Source organism: Panthera tigris, chromosome A3 (assembly GCF_018350195.1).
Source record: "Panthera tigris isolate Pti1 chromosome A3, P.tigris_Pti1_mat1.1, whole genome shotgun sequence".
NCBI lineage: Eukaryota > Metazoa > Chordata > Mammalia > Carnivora > Felidae > Panthera > Panthera tigris.
Window position 1 is genome coordinate 12,351,327 of NC_056662.1, and position 19,175 is coordinate 12,370,501.

The 19,175-nt window shown below is 40.7% G+C and overlaps 1 protein-coding gene across 7 annotated transcripts in view; it reads left to right on the forward strand.

Annotated features, from left to right (window-relative positions):
- The first annotated feature begins 592 nt into the window (after nucleotides 1-592).
- The window catches only part of STAU1 (staufen double-stranded RNA binding protein 1), a 54,844-nt gene continuing 36,261 nt past the window's right edge, over nucleotides 593-19,175 (forward strand). For 2 of the 7 annotated variants that reach the window (XM_042980194.1, XM_042980197.1), the window contains exons 1-3: nucleotides 594-835; nucleotides 11,022-11,092; nucleotides 17,288-17,576. In XM_042980194.1, the coding sequence (XP_042836128.1) occupies nucleotides 17,372-17,576 (205 nt within the window). In that variant the 5' untranslated portion in view covers nucleotides 594-835; nucleotides 11,022-11,092; nucleotides 17,288-17,371. Of the gene's footprint in view, nucleotides 836-11,021; nucleotides 11,093-17,287; nucleotides 17,577-19,175 lie in introns of all 7 variants that reach the window. The other 5 variants (XM_042980195.1, XM_042980199.1, XM_042980198.1 and 2 more) reach the window with 5 other exon arrangements.

Consider the following 19,175-nt stretch of genomic DNA (forward strand, 5'->3'; position numbering starts at 1 on the left):
GATGAGAAAAGCCACTTAGTTTATCCAGAGCTGGGTAAAAGAAGTTACAATCTGGCACTCACTACAAGTTACTCATTGTTATTTATTATGTGCTTCACCCTCATAGAACGTAAGCTCCATGAGGGTAGGGATTTTTGTGTGTTCACCTCTATATTCTCAACTCTTGGAGCAGTACCTTGCACAGCAGTAGGCGTTTAATAAACATTTACGGAAGGAGGAACTAAGAGAAGGAGAGAAACAAGGAACGGAGGCTGGCGAAAAAGGACGCAGAGGAAAACGGGAAGAACGAAGCGGGGCGGAGTTAAGTAGGACGGCCCAGCCTCGCTGCGGGTCCAGTGAGCAGCCCTCAATTCCCAGACTACAACTCCCAGCAGGCCCCGGGAGCCAGGGCCGGCCGCCGCGACGCAGGCCCGACCAGGCCTCAGCCCACCAGGCTCCCGAAGTGCCTTGCGATGGCAGGCGCCGGCGCAGCGCCAGCCGGGACTTGTGGTTCGAACTTCGGGGCGGGGGGGGGGGGGGGGGGGCCGGGCATGGAGGCGGGCGGGGGCCGGGGGCGGGCGCAGGCCCCTCCCCCGTCACTTCCTGCCGGGCTGCGGGCGCCGGAGCGGCTCTTCAGCGTTTGCGCCGGCGGCCGCCGCGTCTGGCTCGGCTCCCCCTTTCCTCTGACCCCCGGCCCGGCGGCGCCCGCCTTCTCCGCGGCCACTCCGCCTCTTCCCTCCTGCCGTTCCCTTCCTCCTCTCCCTTCTTCCTTCCTCCTTCCCCTCCTCGCCGCCCCCGTCGCCGCCGCCGCCGCCCAGGACCGCCGGCCGGGGGACGAGCTCGGGGCAGCAGCCAGGTGAGGCGGCCGGGCCTGGCGGGGCCCGCGCGGGCGCCGCGGCTACGGAGGGAGGCGGCGGGTGGGGCCTAGGCCTCGGCGGGCCCGCGCGCTTGGCTTCTTCCCCGGGCCTCTGTCCCGCCCGCGGGGCCTTCCTGGAGGAGGCGGGTCCTCCCGCGCCCCCCGCGTCGGGGCGCCCCGCGGCCTGGACCCAAGGCGCCCCAGCTCCTCCACCCCTTGCTGGGGCCAGAAACAGGTGCCACGCCGCCTTTCCCCATTCTTCCTCGCGCGCGGGGATGCCGAAGTTATTCCTGGGGCGGGGGGTGGTAGGGTCGGGGGGAGCTCCCCGCTTCAAGTCCCTGAGCGTCTAAATCTCCCCAGCCAGATCCGGAGCATAGTGGATACGAGCACAGCCCGGGTGTCCTGACACGGGTACAAATCCCAGCGCTACTGCTTTCAGCAAGTCACTTAAACTCTTTGTGTCTTGGTTGGAAAAGGGGCTAATGCGGTTCCTGCCTCGTAACGCTCGCTGTTAAGGTTCCGTGAAATGGGGCGTGTGAAGCGCTTATCAGAGTGCCAGACCCACAGCGTGTCCCAATAAACCGTCTGCATAATTTATTAGCGTGACATTAAGGTATAACTTAATGGGTAAAGTGGAAATAAGTTGACCTACCTAGGTTTTCCTTGAGGCAGAAAGCTTGAGCGTGCCCACCGCCTGCGCCGGGGCTTTGTTTTGGGTTGTTAACATCTGAAAGGGGCGTACGTTTAATTGGGACACTCTGTAAGCAGGCAGTCTGTAAAAGATGCTGTTATTTCCATCTCCTCCGCTGAGCCAACTACAAGATTTCATCAGTTCCTTCAGTGTGAGCAACCTGTCCATTTTTCCTGCCATCCTCCGGCTTCTTGTTGTCATTTCATTTCTGGGAAAGTTGCTGGCCGAAGCTTTCCTTGAGTTCAGGAACCCTTTCCGGATCATTTGCTCGGTGTCAGGCCCTGGAGGGGGCGGTGTATGAAGCTGGAAAAAAATATGTCTGTCTTTTCTTGCGCTGCATCTCTAACTTGTAACTTTTTTTTCACTGCAGCTTCGCTTTTATTCCCTCCGTCCCTGTTGGCCGACTTTCCTTTTAAGCCCTTGCCCCATCTCCGTGTCGCAGTATTGCTTGTGTGGAAGTTTTCTTCTGTTCCTGCGAAGATATGTGCTTCAGTCTGTTCTGCCTCTGTTCTCTGGCTGTGGGGACGTTTTTAAGGTCACTCTTCCCTTCTGCTTGTAGCTTTAATTGTTCAGAGGGTGGTGGAAAGAGAGTTAATCGGGCTTTTTGATTGATTTTGGCCTTTCAGGAGTCTGTGTGCTTACCAAATATAAATTACATTGCCGCTTGTTGAAGTAAAAACTAAAAATACAGTTGGATTGTAGAGGGAGCATGTCCTTCTGGTGACAGGTGGGATTTTTAAACCAGCAACTTTAAAGATACCGAGTTTGTTTTAATTCTTTATGTAGTTGTAATGTGTACCTTTCATTAAAGGAAATGTAACTCATAGTGGTTCAAATTTACAAAAAAGCAGAGAGTGTGTGTTTGCTCTACTGAATGATCTCCTGTATCATAGGATTGTTTTAGGTAGTAAATTTCCTTACTGAATTCAAAATTGTTTTGATTTACACCTGTCTCTTAATAACATGTGATGCAAAGTGGCCTCTCTGACGTTGACATTTTCCTATAATTTTCTGACAGAGTCATTTCTGGTGTAAAATATTTGTTTGGATGACTCTTTAAAAACACCTAAGAAACAGCTGTACCAGAGTGCCTGGGTGGCTCAGTCAGCTAAGCATCGGACTCTTGATTTCAGCTCAGGTCTTGATCTCAGCGTTGTAAATCCAAGGCCCACGACGGGCTCTGTGCTGGACATGAAGCCTACCTAAAAGAGAGAGAGAGAGAAAGAGAGGGAAAGGAAGGAAGGAAGCAAGAAAAAAAAGAAAAAGAGAAAGAGAGAAATCTGTGCGACAAGCATGCCTCTGCCACATCTGAATTGTAGTTTTGGGAAAATGGTATTTTAATATTGCAGTTGATAACTTTATGTTTATTTTATTTTTGAGAGAGAGAGCCAGAGTTCTGGGGTGGGGGGTGGGGGGGGGCGGAGGAGAGGGAGGGGCAGAGAGGTAGAGAGAGAGGGAGACACAGAATCCAAAGCAGGCTCCAGGGTCCGAGCTGTCAGCACAGAACCCGATGCGGGGCTCCAACTCGTGAACTGTGAGATCATGACCTGAGCTGAAGTCGGACGCTGAACCGACTGAGCCACCCAGGCGCCCCATAACTTTTTTTAAACAACTTTTTATTACGGAAAACATGCAAAAGTTGGATAACTATAGAGAATCCCCATGTATTGGTCACTTAGCTTTGACAATAATTAACTTGTAGCCAAGGTCATATTGTTTCATGTAGTACCTCCTCCCCCAAACTAGGTTATTTTGAAACAAATCCTAAACATCATATAATTTTACCAGATTGCCCCAGACTGTTAATCTGTCACAAAATTTACTTTCAGTGAAATCCTGGTTCTCATTTTGTTTATTGGACTTCTCATCTTTGTTTATACATGATTATCATACAGCAGAAAAAGAATGAGCTGCCACATCAGCTCTTGGTTCAGTGCTTTTCCCACTCAAAGTCATGTCCAAAATGTTGCCTTGCTTCTTTGTGTACAAAAGCAACAGTTCTTGAGCTATTAATGGCTATAATTGAAAAGCCATTTTCGTTTTCGTGGAGACCTATCTGTTAAACCACTTCTAATGGAGAATAACTTTGTGTCATAGTTAAACTATAGTTAATAATTCATAATGAAACTTTCAAAGTTTCTTTACCGTGGTATAAATATGCTGCTGTCACCTCAGGTTAAGAATTAAGCAAAGGGTATTTGCTTTCCAAACTCTGTTGTAGAATTATTTTTAGTAAGTATGAATGAATTTCACAGCATAGATGCTCATGTTTTTTCTTTCCTGTCTGAAAAGAGATTTTTTTCCTAGAATGGAGGTTGACAGGAATATTGCGTAAGTAAGGAATCATTACTTAATTTTCAAGTTTCTGGGGTCATGGACACTTCACAGTTTTTAGACCTGTAACGTAATTTCAATTGTGTATGTTTACTTTTGAGCTTGATCAGGTGTAGTGAAAATGGATGTTAGGTTTTACTTGTTACAGTCTGAGAGATGGAGAGGGATATGAATAGCTCTTAAAATTAACTTAGGAAAAAATAATTTGGTATCTAAGAAAGGGCACAAAACGTACTTTATTTTTAAAAAAATGCTTAGTGCTTCCCAGGAGGCTTAAAGTAAAACTTTTAAGTATTTGGAATTGTTACCATAAATACAGTTCAGACTTAAATTGCTCTCTTTTAAGATTCAGCCAGAAAACCCATTTATATACAGATTATTTTAAGTTTGGAAATGAGCATGACTCATAGAACTCCCCCCCCCCCCCCACCTCTGAAGTCTAACCCATTAACATTATTCTGAGTGTAATCTTCAAACGGTGGCCTATACTGTGCTGCTGTATCCAGTCTCCTCTCAGTAAGACAACGAAGATACTTACTATAGGAGTCCGAGTGGGTCTCCGCTTATTGAGCAACTTTCTCTTGCTCTTAGGGGATGGAGTGAAAGTGAAATTCACCAGCATAAAAATGAAACTTTCGTGAAAAAGACATCTTTTTGTTGGATGTCATAAGTCAGTTCCAGGGACCTTGTTTTTATGGTTCTGCAAACTGGATCATCTTATTTGCTGTTACACTTAGTGACCCAGACTTGTTCGGTTTGTGGAAATGTGAATTCTTCCCCCTCAAACAAGAGCTTTTGGCGTTGCTTTCTTTCTCTCGGAATGGGATTCTGGGGCCTTCAGAAGTGTTTAAAGAAGTTTATGACAGATTTTGTTTCACACTAGACCTTTTGCGTCACACTAAACCTATAAAAGCTTGTTTTAAATTTTCAACTTTTGGTGACCGAGACCTTTGTGGCTAAAATGCTTCTGGTGTAATTTTCTAAATGAGCTTTTCCTTAAATAAAACCTCATTAAAATCAAGGCTTAACATTTATGCTGTTTCAAAAAGTGTAATTTACAAGTTAGAGATTGAACTAGAAGACATGTTATTCACTATCCTTATTTTTCCCCAACATTCTATTATGAACATTTTCAAACATACAACAGCATTTAAAGAATTGCGGCGTCTCTTTGAATTCGTTAATTCATTTTATTTTTCTTTTTTAAAAGTTTTTGTTTTTGAATTTTTTAAAGTTTTATTTGTTTAAGTAATCTCTGCACCCAGCGTGGGGCTCAAACTCATGACCCCGAGAACAAGAGTTACATGCTCTTCTGACTCAGCCAGCCAAGTGCCCCCCATTTTATTTTTCAGTACATTTCTTTTTTTTTTTTTTAATTCATTTTTGAGAGAGAGAGAGAGAGTGAGAGAGTGAGCAGGGGAGGGGCAGAGAGAGAGGGAGAGAGAGAATCCTAAGCAGGCTTCGTGCCGTCAGCAGAGCCTGACATGACATGGGGCTCAGTCTTAAGACCGTGAGATCTTGACCTGAGCTGAAATCCAGAGGGTGGATGCTTTGCTGACTGAGCCAGCCAGGTGCCCCCACCACAGTTAATTTTACATCGAGGCAGCTCTATAAGGTGTTCCTAGGACTTTAAAAGCTTTGTTGATATTTGTTTCCAGTTTTGCTTTGACTCTAGAACTTTTTGCTTTCTTGAAGAAATGTTTAATGAATTTTTGCACCAATGTGTGCTTATCTATAAATCAAGTATTACAAAGTTTGAATAATGTTGGCCAGATCCTTTGTTCTCACCTACTAAAGGGAGAATAGGATTACAAATATATAGCTGTGTTAATTGTAACAAATGCCAATAGATGGATGGCTTGGATATCTGTTGCTCTAAACTAGAAAATCTTACCAAAGGAAATTATTTATTATTAAAAAAAACGGTAAAGTGGGGGAAATAACTGCAAAGAGCTTAATTTTTAAAATATTTACATTCCCATAGTAGTGAATAAGGTTGATGTAAAAGTAATTTATGTCACTGGATAAGAGAAGGTAGAGACAAATTCTCCACAGACTTTATTATAGTTTCTGGAATTACACATGTTCATTTATTTGTCAAAGGAGTATATTCAGGGGGTTCCTCCAAAGTAAGTATATTTACTGAAAGCAAAAGTGGGAAAATCTATCGAAGAAAGTACTTGCTTTCGATTAAAAATTAGTCTTCTAAATATTAAATTTGTAGCCCATCTGCTTCTGTTTAATCTGGAATCTAATTTGGGGAAGAAGTGTGATGATTTTGTGAGTTTATAACAGTAATGGAACCAAACGAGGCTATTTTTTTATAATGTAATACAGAGGTCATAATTGTTCTAGAAGATTTTTGTTATGTCTACCAGACTACAAAGTCTAAAAAAAATTTACTTAAGTGCCCTGGGGTCTTTGCCTTAAATGAAAATGATTGTTCATTAGATTGTCTCTATATTTGATGTAGCTTTAGAACTGGTTGCCCAGTGAGTGGGTTGATTTTAGTCAGCATGTTCTCTGTTCCCATTTAAAATGTTTTTTACAAGTGGTGTGTAGCTATAAGCTTATATTTATAGATGTTTATGTGGCTGAGGACAGGATTAGTAAATTTGCTGGATAATAATACTTGCTACTATTTATTGAGCTCTTAACCATGTGCTAGGTAGGTTAGAATTACAGGATGAGGGTTACTTGATGCAGGAAAGGAATCTGAAGGGTCAGATTGAATTTATCTAATAATATAAAAAGCTGCTGTTCATCAGGCTCTTCCTTTGTGCTAAGAGTTGAAGTAGGCGCTTTATGTTATATTTCTGATACTCGAAAACGTCTTTGCAGACGTAGGTTCATAGTGGCTGAGGATACTGAGGCCTGTCTAGGAGGCCAAGTAACTGTAGTGGGGTCCTGAGCTCTATCCATTGAACCATCCCTCGTCTCTAATTATGCTCAGGTGCTTTTTGTTTAGGGTAATTTTTTCTGTGTGTCACCAGTGCTTTACCATAGGTAGGATGATTTTTGTTTACCAGAATATCAGACCCAATTTGAAAAAAAAGTCTGTATCAGTAATACTCAATTTTTAAAATGAACCCTATTCATCATTCCCTTGAAATAGTTTGAAGACTTACGGTTTCCTGGTTTGCTGTGATGGGTTGATACAGTCAAACTAAATAAAACTTTTAAGGTGATTCAGAGTTTGTGGAGTTGGGGGAACTACTTAGAAGTAAACGGGGAGAAGGAGGTTTCATGAACCTGTAGGAGGCTCTCCCCTAAATTATTGCTATAATCATTCATGAAGTTTGCTAAAAATGATTTATGAACTGTAAATAAGGTTGTTGTTAAGAAAATCAGTTTCATTATTTTTTTTTCATGTTTATTTATTTTGAGAGAGAGAGAGAGAGCAGGGGAGGGGCAGAGAGGGAGAGAGAATCCCATGCAAGCTGTATGGCGTTCCATCTCATAAACTGAACTGTGAGATCATGACCTGAGCCAAAATGAAGAGTTCGGATGCTTAACAGACTGAGCCACTCAGGCACCCTGAACATGATTATCTTTAAAATTACAATATTCTACTTTATTGGATATGAGTTAACTAAACTTCCAATTAACTTTATAGGGCGAGGTGGCTGTTGCCCTTTTTGCCTCCTAGCCATTTCTAACATCCATTTCCTCACTGATGGTATTGGGAATATTTCATGTAACTTTCTGTTTGGTATTGAACTGCCTCCCGAACAGTTTCTTTTTTATTTTCTTTGAATTGCTGATCTCCTTGAATAGGAAGCCTCTTTGGTTCTCCACCCTGGCGGTAGTCCTCTCTTAGGGTTAGTTTTTAAAAGGCTACATCAGTGAAATGAAACCTGTTGTTTGGATTGGGGTTTTTATGAGTTGGTGTGTGAGTTTCCATTGTGTGTTTTAACCTCAACTGAGGTGACCGTGTAGTCTGTAATGACATACGTGTGTCTCATTAATCATGAAAAGGTGTTGGAAATGGGTCTTCTCTGGGGATGAAGTGAGCACATGCTCCTTCTTAAATTATCTATATCGGCTCCCCTCAGGCACAAACTTTTTGATTTAACTAGATCTTGTCTGATTTTCTCACAGTTTTACTTTTTGAAGTCCGTGCTTTCTATAGATTAAAATTAACTGAGGCATGAATTTTCTACTCTTGCAGATTCCACCCTGATACAAACAGGGCCATTGTCTGCTGATGGCATTGTGATTTCGTACAGAATGCTAGGCAGTCCTTTCCTCGGTCAGAAAGAAGATAATTTATATGTAGTGATAAGTCTGATTATGCCTGGAGGCTTATGTTCTTTGTTGCACAATTTAACCAACTTGCTCATTGAAGCTCTGTGACCCTTCACCTAGATGACAAATAGAGTTAGGTAAATAGTTTCCTTTTGGTTTCTAGTATAGTGAACCTTTACAGTCTGGAACATTCAGAGTATGACTACTGGGTACTGATTTTCCTGTTAACAGACTTTACCTGTTTAAGCACCAAACATAAAAAAAGAATAAATTTTTTTTGGAGGGAGGTATAAAGTTCTTTCTAATTTTGCTTTTTTTTTTTCTTAATTTTTTTTCTTTTTTAAAATATTTTTTTAAATGTTTTATTTGGAGAGAGAGTGCATGTGCTAGAGAGAGAGTGGGGGAAGGGCAGAAAAAGAGGGGGATAGGGGACTCGAAGTGGCACAGAGCTGCTGTCAGCACAGAGCCCAGTGTGGGGCTTGATCTCGCAGTTGAGAGGTCATGACCTGAGCCACAGTTGGATGCCTAACCCACTGAGCCACCCAGGTGCCTCAATAATGTGTTTTGACTGTGACTTAACATCATTTTATAATATCAGTTGCAGTGTACCCTAAGAAAGTGATGTTTAACAGCTAACTCTGGCATGGAATATCATACTTTACAAGCATTTCACCTACATTACCAGTTAATCCACCCAAGAAGCACACAGTTATTATTTTACTATCATATGAAATTGGTGGTGGTAACCCCATTTAATATATTAAAAGGTTGAAGCCTCTTGCCCTATTAAATGAAGCATTTATCATCCAACTGAGCACCAGAGTTGGGACCCAAACTCAGATTTCCAGCCAGGAGTTTCCTTCCACCATACCAAACAACACTGTGCTTAGCTGGTTTGCCCTTATCCTAAATCAGCATTTTGCAGCTAAGGGGTCTTTGTGTTCTTATGTATCTTCTTTAGTTATGATGTGATGTGTGATCATAAATGATTTGTTACTACAAGTTAAAATGCCACTGTGAATTCTTAATTTAAGTTTGTATTAGGTTCAAGGTTGTTCCTGTACAAATGTGAATTCCACAAGGACAGGGACTGTATCTTATTTGTGCCTAGGACACTGCCTGCAAATAGGTGTTCAGTAATTGTTGAATGAATAAAGCAATGAATGTAATTCACTGTTTTGCATTCTAGTGTGTGTGCTTGAGTGGGAAAGAAAGAGATTTGGGCTTAACCCCCCAGTCTGTCTTCTCTACCACTGCTTAGAGAGAGTAAGTGCTGTGTAGATACACTGGAAACAATCATGGTGGCTTGGGATTATCATTTGAAAATGGTTGAGGGATTTCAAAAACTGAGTTTGCTCACAGGAGTGTGAATGTGTATGAGTGCCAGCTATCCTTGTATTGTGTAAATATGTCTGAAATCCAAATGGTTGCACGCTGCTATATTTCTCTCCCCTCCTCCTTTTTTCTTTGTTGCAAAGTTGTTGGTGATTGTTTCTTACTGTTGTCATGATGTCTGATTCTAGCAGCTCCCTTTTTCCAGTCTTATTTATTTATTTCATTCTAATTTTTTAAATTTCTGGGTTGGGCTAGAAAACTTAGATACCCAAACCTAACCATAATGGTTCATTCAGCACAGATAGGCTTGAACTAAGGCAAAGGCCCCAGGAGTAAAAGGCATGAGCTCTCCAGGGTGGTCTTAGCTATCTCTTTGGGCTGCTCAGAGGCCTTTTTCAGTTTCCACTAATGCTAGTCTTGTGAATGGGTGAGATTATGGAGCAACAGGATTCTAGATTGTTAAATTGTTAGCATAGTATACTATTTACAGAAGGAACTTTAATTGTTAAAATACTGTAAAACAAAGGAGAATTTATTTTATTTCTGAAATTTTGGACAGTGAACAGCTATTTCTATCCTCTGTTAAGCCCCAATAGCAGTGAGGAATTGAAATGAATGAAATTACTTAATGTTGTAAAAATGCAAAAGGCATCTCAAGGTAAGGAGTTTTCTTTGTTACTGACTGCAACCCGGGTTTGAGCTGTGTATGTCCATTTATATGAGGATTTTTTTGAAAATACAATACAGTATTGTATATGTATTTTCTCTTTATGATTTTATTAATATTTTCTTTTCTGTAGCTTGGTTGGAAGAATACTGTATAGAATACATATAACGTACAAAATATGTGTTACTCAACTGTTTATGTTGTCGGTAAAGCTTCTGGTCAACAGTTAGGCTATTAGTGAGTAAGTCTTCGGGGAGTGAAAAGTTAAAGCCTGAATTTTCCACTCTGTGGGGTGGGGGATTGGCACTCCTAACCCTCTTGTTGTTCAAGGGACACCTGTACTACCCTTTAAAAAGGAAGATACCTGTAGCTAAATCAGACCTGAGAATTTGAGAATTAAACTCTTATGTCTCCTGAAATCCAGTTCTAAAGAACGATTATGGTTTGGATTTACTAGAGGTAATGTGCTTTTTTGTATTGTGCAGTTTAATATAAGAATATTTATGTACAAAGTGCCTTTTTGTAAAGTTTCCCATGCAATTGTATTTGCATCATCAAGCATATGGTAATATTTATGAACAGAATATTTAGCCAGTAGTTTAAAAAAATCCATAAGTTTAAAAATCAGGCTTGTGTGATCAGACAGTATATGATGTCCAGTTTCTTTCTTTAAAATTGGTTTCGAGGTATTCACAGCTCTCTTGTGGTCATGTCTCCACAAAGTACTCTTTACCCGGTTGGCAGTTGTATCTTTCCTGAATTCTGCATTGTGCTGCTTTAAGCCATGACATCATGCTTTCAGACACTTCCCTACTTGTAAATTTTAGGTTTCCCCAAAACTTGAATAGTATATATCTTCATTTTCAGAAATGATCTACTCTAATAAATTATTATTGTTTCTTATTTTCTAGGAGTTTCCTAACCACATAACCTCTCAGAACTGAACCAAAACAACATTATTCCTGGAGCACCTCTTTTTAAGGTACACGTAATTTGGTGCTATAATTTCAGGCCTGTTCATAATCTAATATTTTTTGAACTCTTGAATGACTTGTGTGGAAAATGACTTTTACTTCTGGCTGTAATATTAGAGAAACAGAATAAATTGTATGCAGTTTGAATTTCTTCTCATTCTGGAGATTTAATTAGAAAGTAAATACAGGGAAGGTTGATGACTAGAGTGGAAAGCCCTTTAGCCTGTACTGCCATATACTTTAAATGTTGAGACATGAAAGTTGACCACCAAAACTGTCCTTTTTTTTTCTTTTTTTTGAGATTATTTATTTTGAGAGAGAGAGAGAGAGAGTAAGCACACGCACGCCAGCAGGGAAGGGACAGAGAGAGATGGAGAGAGAGAGAACCCCAAGCAGGGTCTATGCTGTCAGCACAGAGCCCAGTGCAGGGTTAGAACTCACGAACCACGAGATCATGACCTGAGTCAAAGTCAAGAGTCAGATGCTCAATTGACTGAGCCCTCCAGGTGCCCCTGAAGTTGTCATTAAACATAACTTGGTTGGTGAGCATCCTGATTATAGTGGCTTTTGTCGTTTGCCTTTGAATTTTCAGATTGTTAATGTAAAACTTGGTTTTCAAACTTGTGGAACTAATCCAACATTGTTTTCTGTCATGAGACAGGGTTATGAACCAAGTTCCATTTACCACTGGCTGCTTGTGATGATCTGGACCAAAAAGATTTTACAGTTTTATGTCAGGGCACTGTGAAATACACTGCACCTGTCATACTGCCTTTTGTTTTTAGCACTTTACCTCAGAGCTGAAAGCATATCATTATACCGTATCCCCGAGGTAGTGATTAGTGGACAAGTTAAACCCAGCTTTCTTTGGGAATGAGGAAATTGAAGCATAAGGAAATTAGAGGAGTTGTACCAGGCTCAGTGAATGGATTTACACTGCGTTTATTGAATGCTTTTCTTTTCAAAAAACTGAATAACTGTTACAATGCCTCAGGATTTTTCATTGTTTCAGCTCTCAGATTGCGACAGCTGAAGCTTTGTCAGATATCCTACTACAAAGTGTCTGGGGAAACTGAGGCACCAGGCAGTGGATTGCCAAGAATTAGGTGGATAATTGCTATTTTGTTTGGGAGTAGAACTGAAAGCCACAACTCAGAAGTTTGATCTGATTTAACATTGTTGGTTGCTACTTAGCAGCAAGGCTGGTTTCTTAGAAACTGGGTCTTGACTCTGGTCTGTTTTGCATGAAGATGATGGTAAATGCAGTCGTGTTTCTAGGTAGATGGCACATAGTTACAGGGTACAATTTCCCTTTTCTGAAAGGAAAAGCCAGTTAACTTTATATTAAACTAAGCCCCTTCTTATTTAAGAGTAGGTCACACAGTACTACTCTTAAAAATCTCCAGCAAATCATGAATAGTTATTCATTTTGGTTGGTTTAAAACATTTTTGTATGTTTTTATAAGTTTAGATTTTAAAAAACACTTCTGTGTTTACGAGAAATAATGTGTTTGACTTTAGTAATTTTTAAGAATTCCTCCTAGGGAATGGGAGAGAGGAGGTTGATAAGGTTTCAAAGCTAGGAAAAAAGTAAGGTTTGCAGCTTATTGGGCTGTAGAGGTAGTTTTTTTCATCTTAGTATACAGTTTGGTGTGATGGTTTTTATAGGATGAACAACTGAGAATGAATTCTCTTTTAGGAAGTGTTTCTTTAAACGGACCACCCAGTGGTTACATTTGTGTGGAAAGAAAATCCTCTGCTTCCCACTTGGCACTGAGCCACGTGTGAGACAGGGGCCACATTCAGTCACTTGGATGCAAAGATCTTAACAGCCTGAGCTTCCAGGCATTATTTTTGGCTGATTTTATTGTTTTGCAAGTGATTATGCCTCCTTGGGGCTACTTGTCCCGTCTTTCTTTTGAGCACCAAGTACCTAGTGGTCTGTTTTGTTTTTCCCTCTGTCTTAAGTAGTTGGGTCATATTTCTTTTAAAGAACCTTTTAATTATTGGGTAATTTGATATATGGGCCTGCTGTGGGATATTATTTGCTTGATAATGCTGTTATCTTTTTAGAATTGATTATGTAGGAGTACAGTGATTGCTGTGTTTCTGTTTTTGCAGCTGCCCTGCCTACAGGTGTTTGGATGATGTTTGGAGTCAATGAATTGCTATTCTGGGAATCAGAGTGGGGATGGTGGGTGCTGGTAGGGGTGAAGATAGGGAGATAGGGTGAGTTTATTTGTAGAAAACATATGACTGCATTGCAATTTCTAAGGTGTGTCGACAGAGGATCTTGGAAATAACTGTTGAATTTAAAGGAATGATGTGGGCATTTTAGATGTATTTTAAGGCTGTTGTAGTACTCTTGTATTTGTGTACCCATGCCATGTAAGATTTGAGGGAGGACTTGGAAGGAAGAGGTGTTTACTAAAATGTCTGTGGCTGTCGTAAAAGCTTGCCCAGAATTGGGATGACTTTTTCTTTTCCTTTTTTCTTTCACACACCTTGTTTGGAAACATCGCTGATGGCAAAGGGGAGTGATGTGTTGAATACAAAAGTAAAGTCATATATTACGGTAGCTACAAATTGGATATTAAAAACGATGTTCTTCCATAATTGCTGAAGTAGTTGTTTCATATGACAACATTTAACAACCTGGTAGTTGAAAGTAAGACTAAGCACCCTTATAGATACTTCTGTAAACTATTTCTGGAAGGATCAGCCTTCTTTGGTATTAAACAGATCACTCATTGCATTCACTATGGCCTAGACTTGGTAAATCACTGCTGAGTGAGGAATTTGCATTTGTGCCTCATCACTTTTTAACACATTACTTGTAATCTCTTTCTTTCTTTATTTTGAAAGAGAGAGTGAGAGTGTGCGTGTGAGCAGGGGAGGCGCAGAGAGAAAACGAGAAAGAATCTCAAGCAGGATCTGCACGGTCAGCATAGAGCCCCATGTGGGGCTCGATCTCACGGTTGGTGCGATCACGACCTGAGCCAAAATCAAGAGTCAGATGCTCAACCGACTGAGCCACCCAGGCACCCCACGTAGATATAATTTCTTAAAAACGCTTTTGTAGTATTCATGTGCCCATATTCCCCTTCCCTACTACCCATTAAAAAGTATTTGACACTTGTAAAAAGGAAGCTGCCAGCCAAAGTGAGACTCTTTGTTTTTATAAGAAGACTTTTGTATCACCAAGCCAAATTTAGGACTTGGGGGAGTTGGAATTAGGAATCTTTTAAAAAAGATGGTACCCCTAACTCTGCTCTATCACTCCTCTGTGTTATAGTGCTGATTATTTGTGCTAGATAAATATAAGGATTTGAGAATAAGATGAACATATTATCCTGAGTTGGTGTCTAAAGCTCTTCAAATAAGAGAAACCAGGAGATTAAAGGCCCTCATCTGTGCTGGAGGCAGGGAAAGAGCAAAGCAACACAGGCTTAACAGTTAAAGGTGTTTCCAGAGCTGGGGAAAACTGAAGTCTTTGTGTTTTCAATTTTCAACCTAATTTTACTGTGTGTAAAATATTGTTCTTTTATAAGAAGACTAACAAATCATTTTAATCTCTTTTGAGTCCCTAATGTGTCTGGTGGAAAGTAATCCTTAAAGATAGGCTCAAAAGAAAAGACAAGTTTTCATTTAAGGTTTTAATCTTCGGAACAGAGTACTGAACAGCAACAGATTCTACATTTATACAGAAGTAGTATCTCCAGAATTCCATGATTCCACTAAATGCTGCTGTGAACTGTATAATTAGCAGTAGTGAAAAGCTTTATTTGTTCAAATTATGTGGGTAAATAGTATATTTTACCCTATTTGTAAACTACGTTAGCTGCCTGGCTTCTCTTTGGGAGAGGAACATCTGTTTGGGTAAAATATTAGCCTCAAAATTTTTTTTAGAGCCTTTTGAAATGAAAAGGAGATTTTCTTTTCCTAAAAATATAAGCTATTTATTAAATTAGTGATATTTTATTTTGTTGGTTGGTATATGTATACTCAAAATAGCATCCCTGGTCCCTCTATCCACTAGATCCCAGTAGGTCATCCCATCCTCCAGTTGTGACAAACAATATCTCCAGACATTGTAAGATGTCTTTGGGGACGAAAATTGTCACCTCTTTAGAACCACTGCGTTAGCTTCTCTTTTCAGGCTTAAAGACACATAGAAGTGTTCATGTGCTAATGAGTACTGTTTGTTGAATTTTACTATTGGTCATGGTGGAAATTAAAAATTTGTAAAGTACACAGTCTTACTAGGGTTTTAGGAAATTTCTATTTGCAGTTTTGAACTACTTGTTTCAACCAGTTGTTATAAAGATACAATGCCAGGTGAAGATGAGGTTAACATTTTGGGGGCAGTCTTAATTAAAGGCCATTTGTTCCCTTTTTCAACTTCTAGAAAATCTGTGTATTTATGTCTGTGACTGGAGATGCTGGTTGTGGGCCTGCTGTAGACAGCATTAGCCAAAACAGATCCCCTGGGGCCCTACCCTTTCTAAATTTAGTTCATTCATTCAGTCTCCTCCTCTGAGAGCCACCCAGGTCAGGGTTGGGTTGCTGCTTATGGGATGCAGGTAGGCTCTGGAGCAGACGCTTTGCTTTTGACTTATTTTTTGACCTGTAACCAGCGGTTGGTGTTGTGCAGTTGTGAGTGCACTATAGATGATTTGGGGAAGGGGTGGGGGGAAATGCCATTGAGGCAAAGTGTAGAAGGAGTGCAGGTGGGTGGGGGGGCATTGAGAGAAATATTTCTATTTTGACAGCTGAAGGAAATCAGAATAATGACACAGGGTCCTAGCTAATTTCTGGGTGGTTTTGGACTTGTTTCTTGACATTGGCAACGTGTCTGCCAGAACAGTTATCTAGTCTTCAGTGGACCTCGTCTGTCACTTTGTTCTGACTCCAAAAGTAAACAAAGGAATAACTGCAGTATGGGGGATTTTGATGAACAAGGTGGTGCTTAGGTCTGTATATCCAAAGTCATGTTTCAGCTGAGGTATTTGAGTTGTTGTTTTTAGTTTTGCAGTTCTTTTTGCTCTCAGCAAGAGAGAATGTGCCAGAACTTCTCAAGTAACTTAATTGTGGTCCTTCATCTCTTTCTAAGGATCCAGCTTTAATTAAAAATCATCTTGAGACTGTTAAAAAAAATTAAAGTAACACTCTGTAATAGAACTTTTGGTTTGTTTGCTGGTTTCTGTTTTGATTGCCTTTTTCTACTCTTTGTTGCTACTGGTTATTTTTGAGTACTTTTGACTTGCTTAAACATTTTCAGCTTTTTGAAGGATGGCCATGAACGTAAGCAGAACTGCCCTTATTTTTGACTTAGGAGGAAATTTAAATGTAATAGAAGCAATGCGTTTGGAACTTATAAGATGAAGTAAACCATCTCCTCCGCTTCCTGGGTCCCACTGCCCAGCCACACCAATGAAATGGCCAGTCTGAAATCTGTTCCTCTCTTCTTCCTCTTTGCCACTTTTGCTTTTAATAGTACAAAGGCTATAGAATGTTCTTTACTATTCAGATGATTTCTCAGGATCTTGCATATTAATGTAGATGCAGCAGTTTTATTTGTGGTCTGTAACTAAATGAGACCGTCTAGACAAACCTCATAGGAAAAAAAAATGGATCTTTTGTCATCACGAGGAAAAAGCAGCAGCAAAAGTGAGAAACTCTTCTCTTTCTTCGGTGAGCTTAAAGGAAAACTGTAAGGGTACCAGTCAGCACATGGCCCTTCCATGGAAGCAGTGTTTACAAATTCCGCATTAAAGGGTCTTATGAACCCATTTTGCTTTCAGCTTCTTACAATTTTGAGGCCAGAAATCTTTACCATATCCTATATGGTATGGAAAGCCTCTCCGTATTTTTTAATTTGCCATTTTGGATATAAACTATAGTTCATAGTTCTTAATATTCAATAATGAATGTCATTTCACCCTACTGGATTCTCTTTATAGAATGAACACGCAGAGCATATGGGTATTGTAAGTCCTCTAAAAGCACTGTGAGAAAGTCACAAGGCCAGGAACCTCACTGTATACCAAGGAGAGAAACACTTCTAATACATCAACATAGCTACAGGCCTAACGGGACTAATTTCATTCTTGAGTAGGTGACACCAGCTTTGACTGAATATTGGTGATTACATATCTCCTCTATAATTTACCTCTTTATTTTCTTTCCCTTACAACTTTTAGGTAGAACTTTAGACTTCATAGCACTGAATTAACCTGCACTGAAAGCCGTTTACCTGCAGTTGTTCACTTTTGTTGAAAGTGACCATGTCTCAAGTTCAAGTGCAAGTTCAGAACCCATCTGCTGCTCTCTCAGGGAGCCAAATACTGAACAAGAACCAGTCTCTTCTCTCACAGCCTTTGATGAGTATTCCTTCTACTGCTAGCTCTCTGCCCTCTGAAAATGCAGGTAGACCTATTCAAAACTCTGCTTTACCCTCTGCATCTGTCACACCCACCAGTGCAGCTGCAGGTAAGCGTATGAATCCAAGTGTCTTCTTTTTCAAATGTTTTCTTAGCCTGTTTTCTGATCTGATAAATAGACTGCAGATGTAGGGAACTCTCACATTACCTTCAAGAAGCAGAAGAAAGTATTAACATCCATGCTGCTTTTTTCCAGATATAAAACACTGGTTGTGTATTGGGTTGATGGAGGCCTGAGTTGACAGACCACTTCAGAGTGTAAGAAAGAGAATTGAAAAGTAAACTATAAAACCTAGTTGGTTATAAAGTGGTGTCTAGCAGAAAGAATTGAACAGTAAATACCACTCTGGATATTTGTTGTTTTATGGGAAAATTCTGCTTTAAAAACTATTTCCCAGAACTGACCACGAATTCTTGTATGTGTGAGCCTCCATTTTATATGCCTCTGAGATTACATCCCAGGCAAGGGGGCAGCCACATTTACTGGAAAGCCAGAGAGTATTGGCATTTGTTAGTTTTTAGTTTGAACAAGTGAGTTTAAGTTGAGGTTCCAGAGGTAGTTCAGAAATCACAGTGAGGACCCATTAGAAATTGAACACTGAAGCAGAGAGTTTTAGAGAGGGAGTAAGTTCGGAAGCATTTAAATCTGATTATTAAGAAAATAAAAAAGGACTAAATGTGCTTGTTGATGGGGCGCCTGGCCGGCTCAGTCAGTAGAGCATGTGACCCTTGATCTTGGTCATGAGTTCAAGCCCTGCATTGGGTGTAGAGATTACTTAAAAACAAAACTAAAAAAGGAAATAATAGCAAATAAATGTGCTCATCGGTGAGAAAAGACTTGAAACACCTGAAAAATAAACAGACCTGAAAACAAATGTTCTGCTTCCCAACCCTCCCCCAAAGTGGTAAAACCAATTAAATGGGGTGTCAGCATGGGTGTCTCCATTACCAGAGTCACCTTCTAACACATCTCTCAACTCCTTGTGTTTGACAATTTCCCTTGCATTTCCTCTTTCATTTCTCATTTCCTTTACTTTATAAATCTGTTCTTAGAGTGTTGGCTCACCCCACTCTCAGCTGCATGGCATCTGTCACCCTACCTCTAGACTTCCGTGGCTTGGCTCACCGGGTAGCAGTCTTGACTGGTCATAATACCCTAAGAATTCAGTTTTCCCCAAATTTGCCGTCACAGACCATCTTAAAAGGAAATGTTATAGACTGTTTCAGTCCTCTGGGATTTACCGCCTTTTCTTCTAATGTGTTCTTATATCCACATCCTATTACTCCTGCCCACCACGGACATTTTATTTTACTTGTAGAATTCTCTGAAGTAGGTAAGGTCTGAGGATGGCAATGAGACACTAGCTGTGTAGAAGACGACAGTCATTGTTTGAGAGATGGTATTGGCACATTGAGTTTTGCGAAATAACGAACCGGGTACAGCTCACAGCTGTTGTGGGAACCAGTGTGTCTGTGCTCAAAAGACCTCCTTGTTATCCCCTTGGTTGGTTATAATACCAGGGCTGCCTCTGATTTAAATCTTGCTTGCCTGCCACGGTTTAGTTACTCCCCTGCCTTCTGTTCTCTCTTTGGAAGACCTGCCCTCTCCTAGGTTACCTGGCTTCAGCTGGTCCGGAGAAGACCCCAG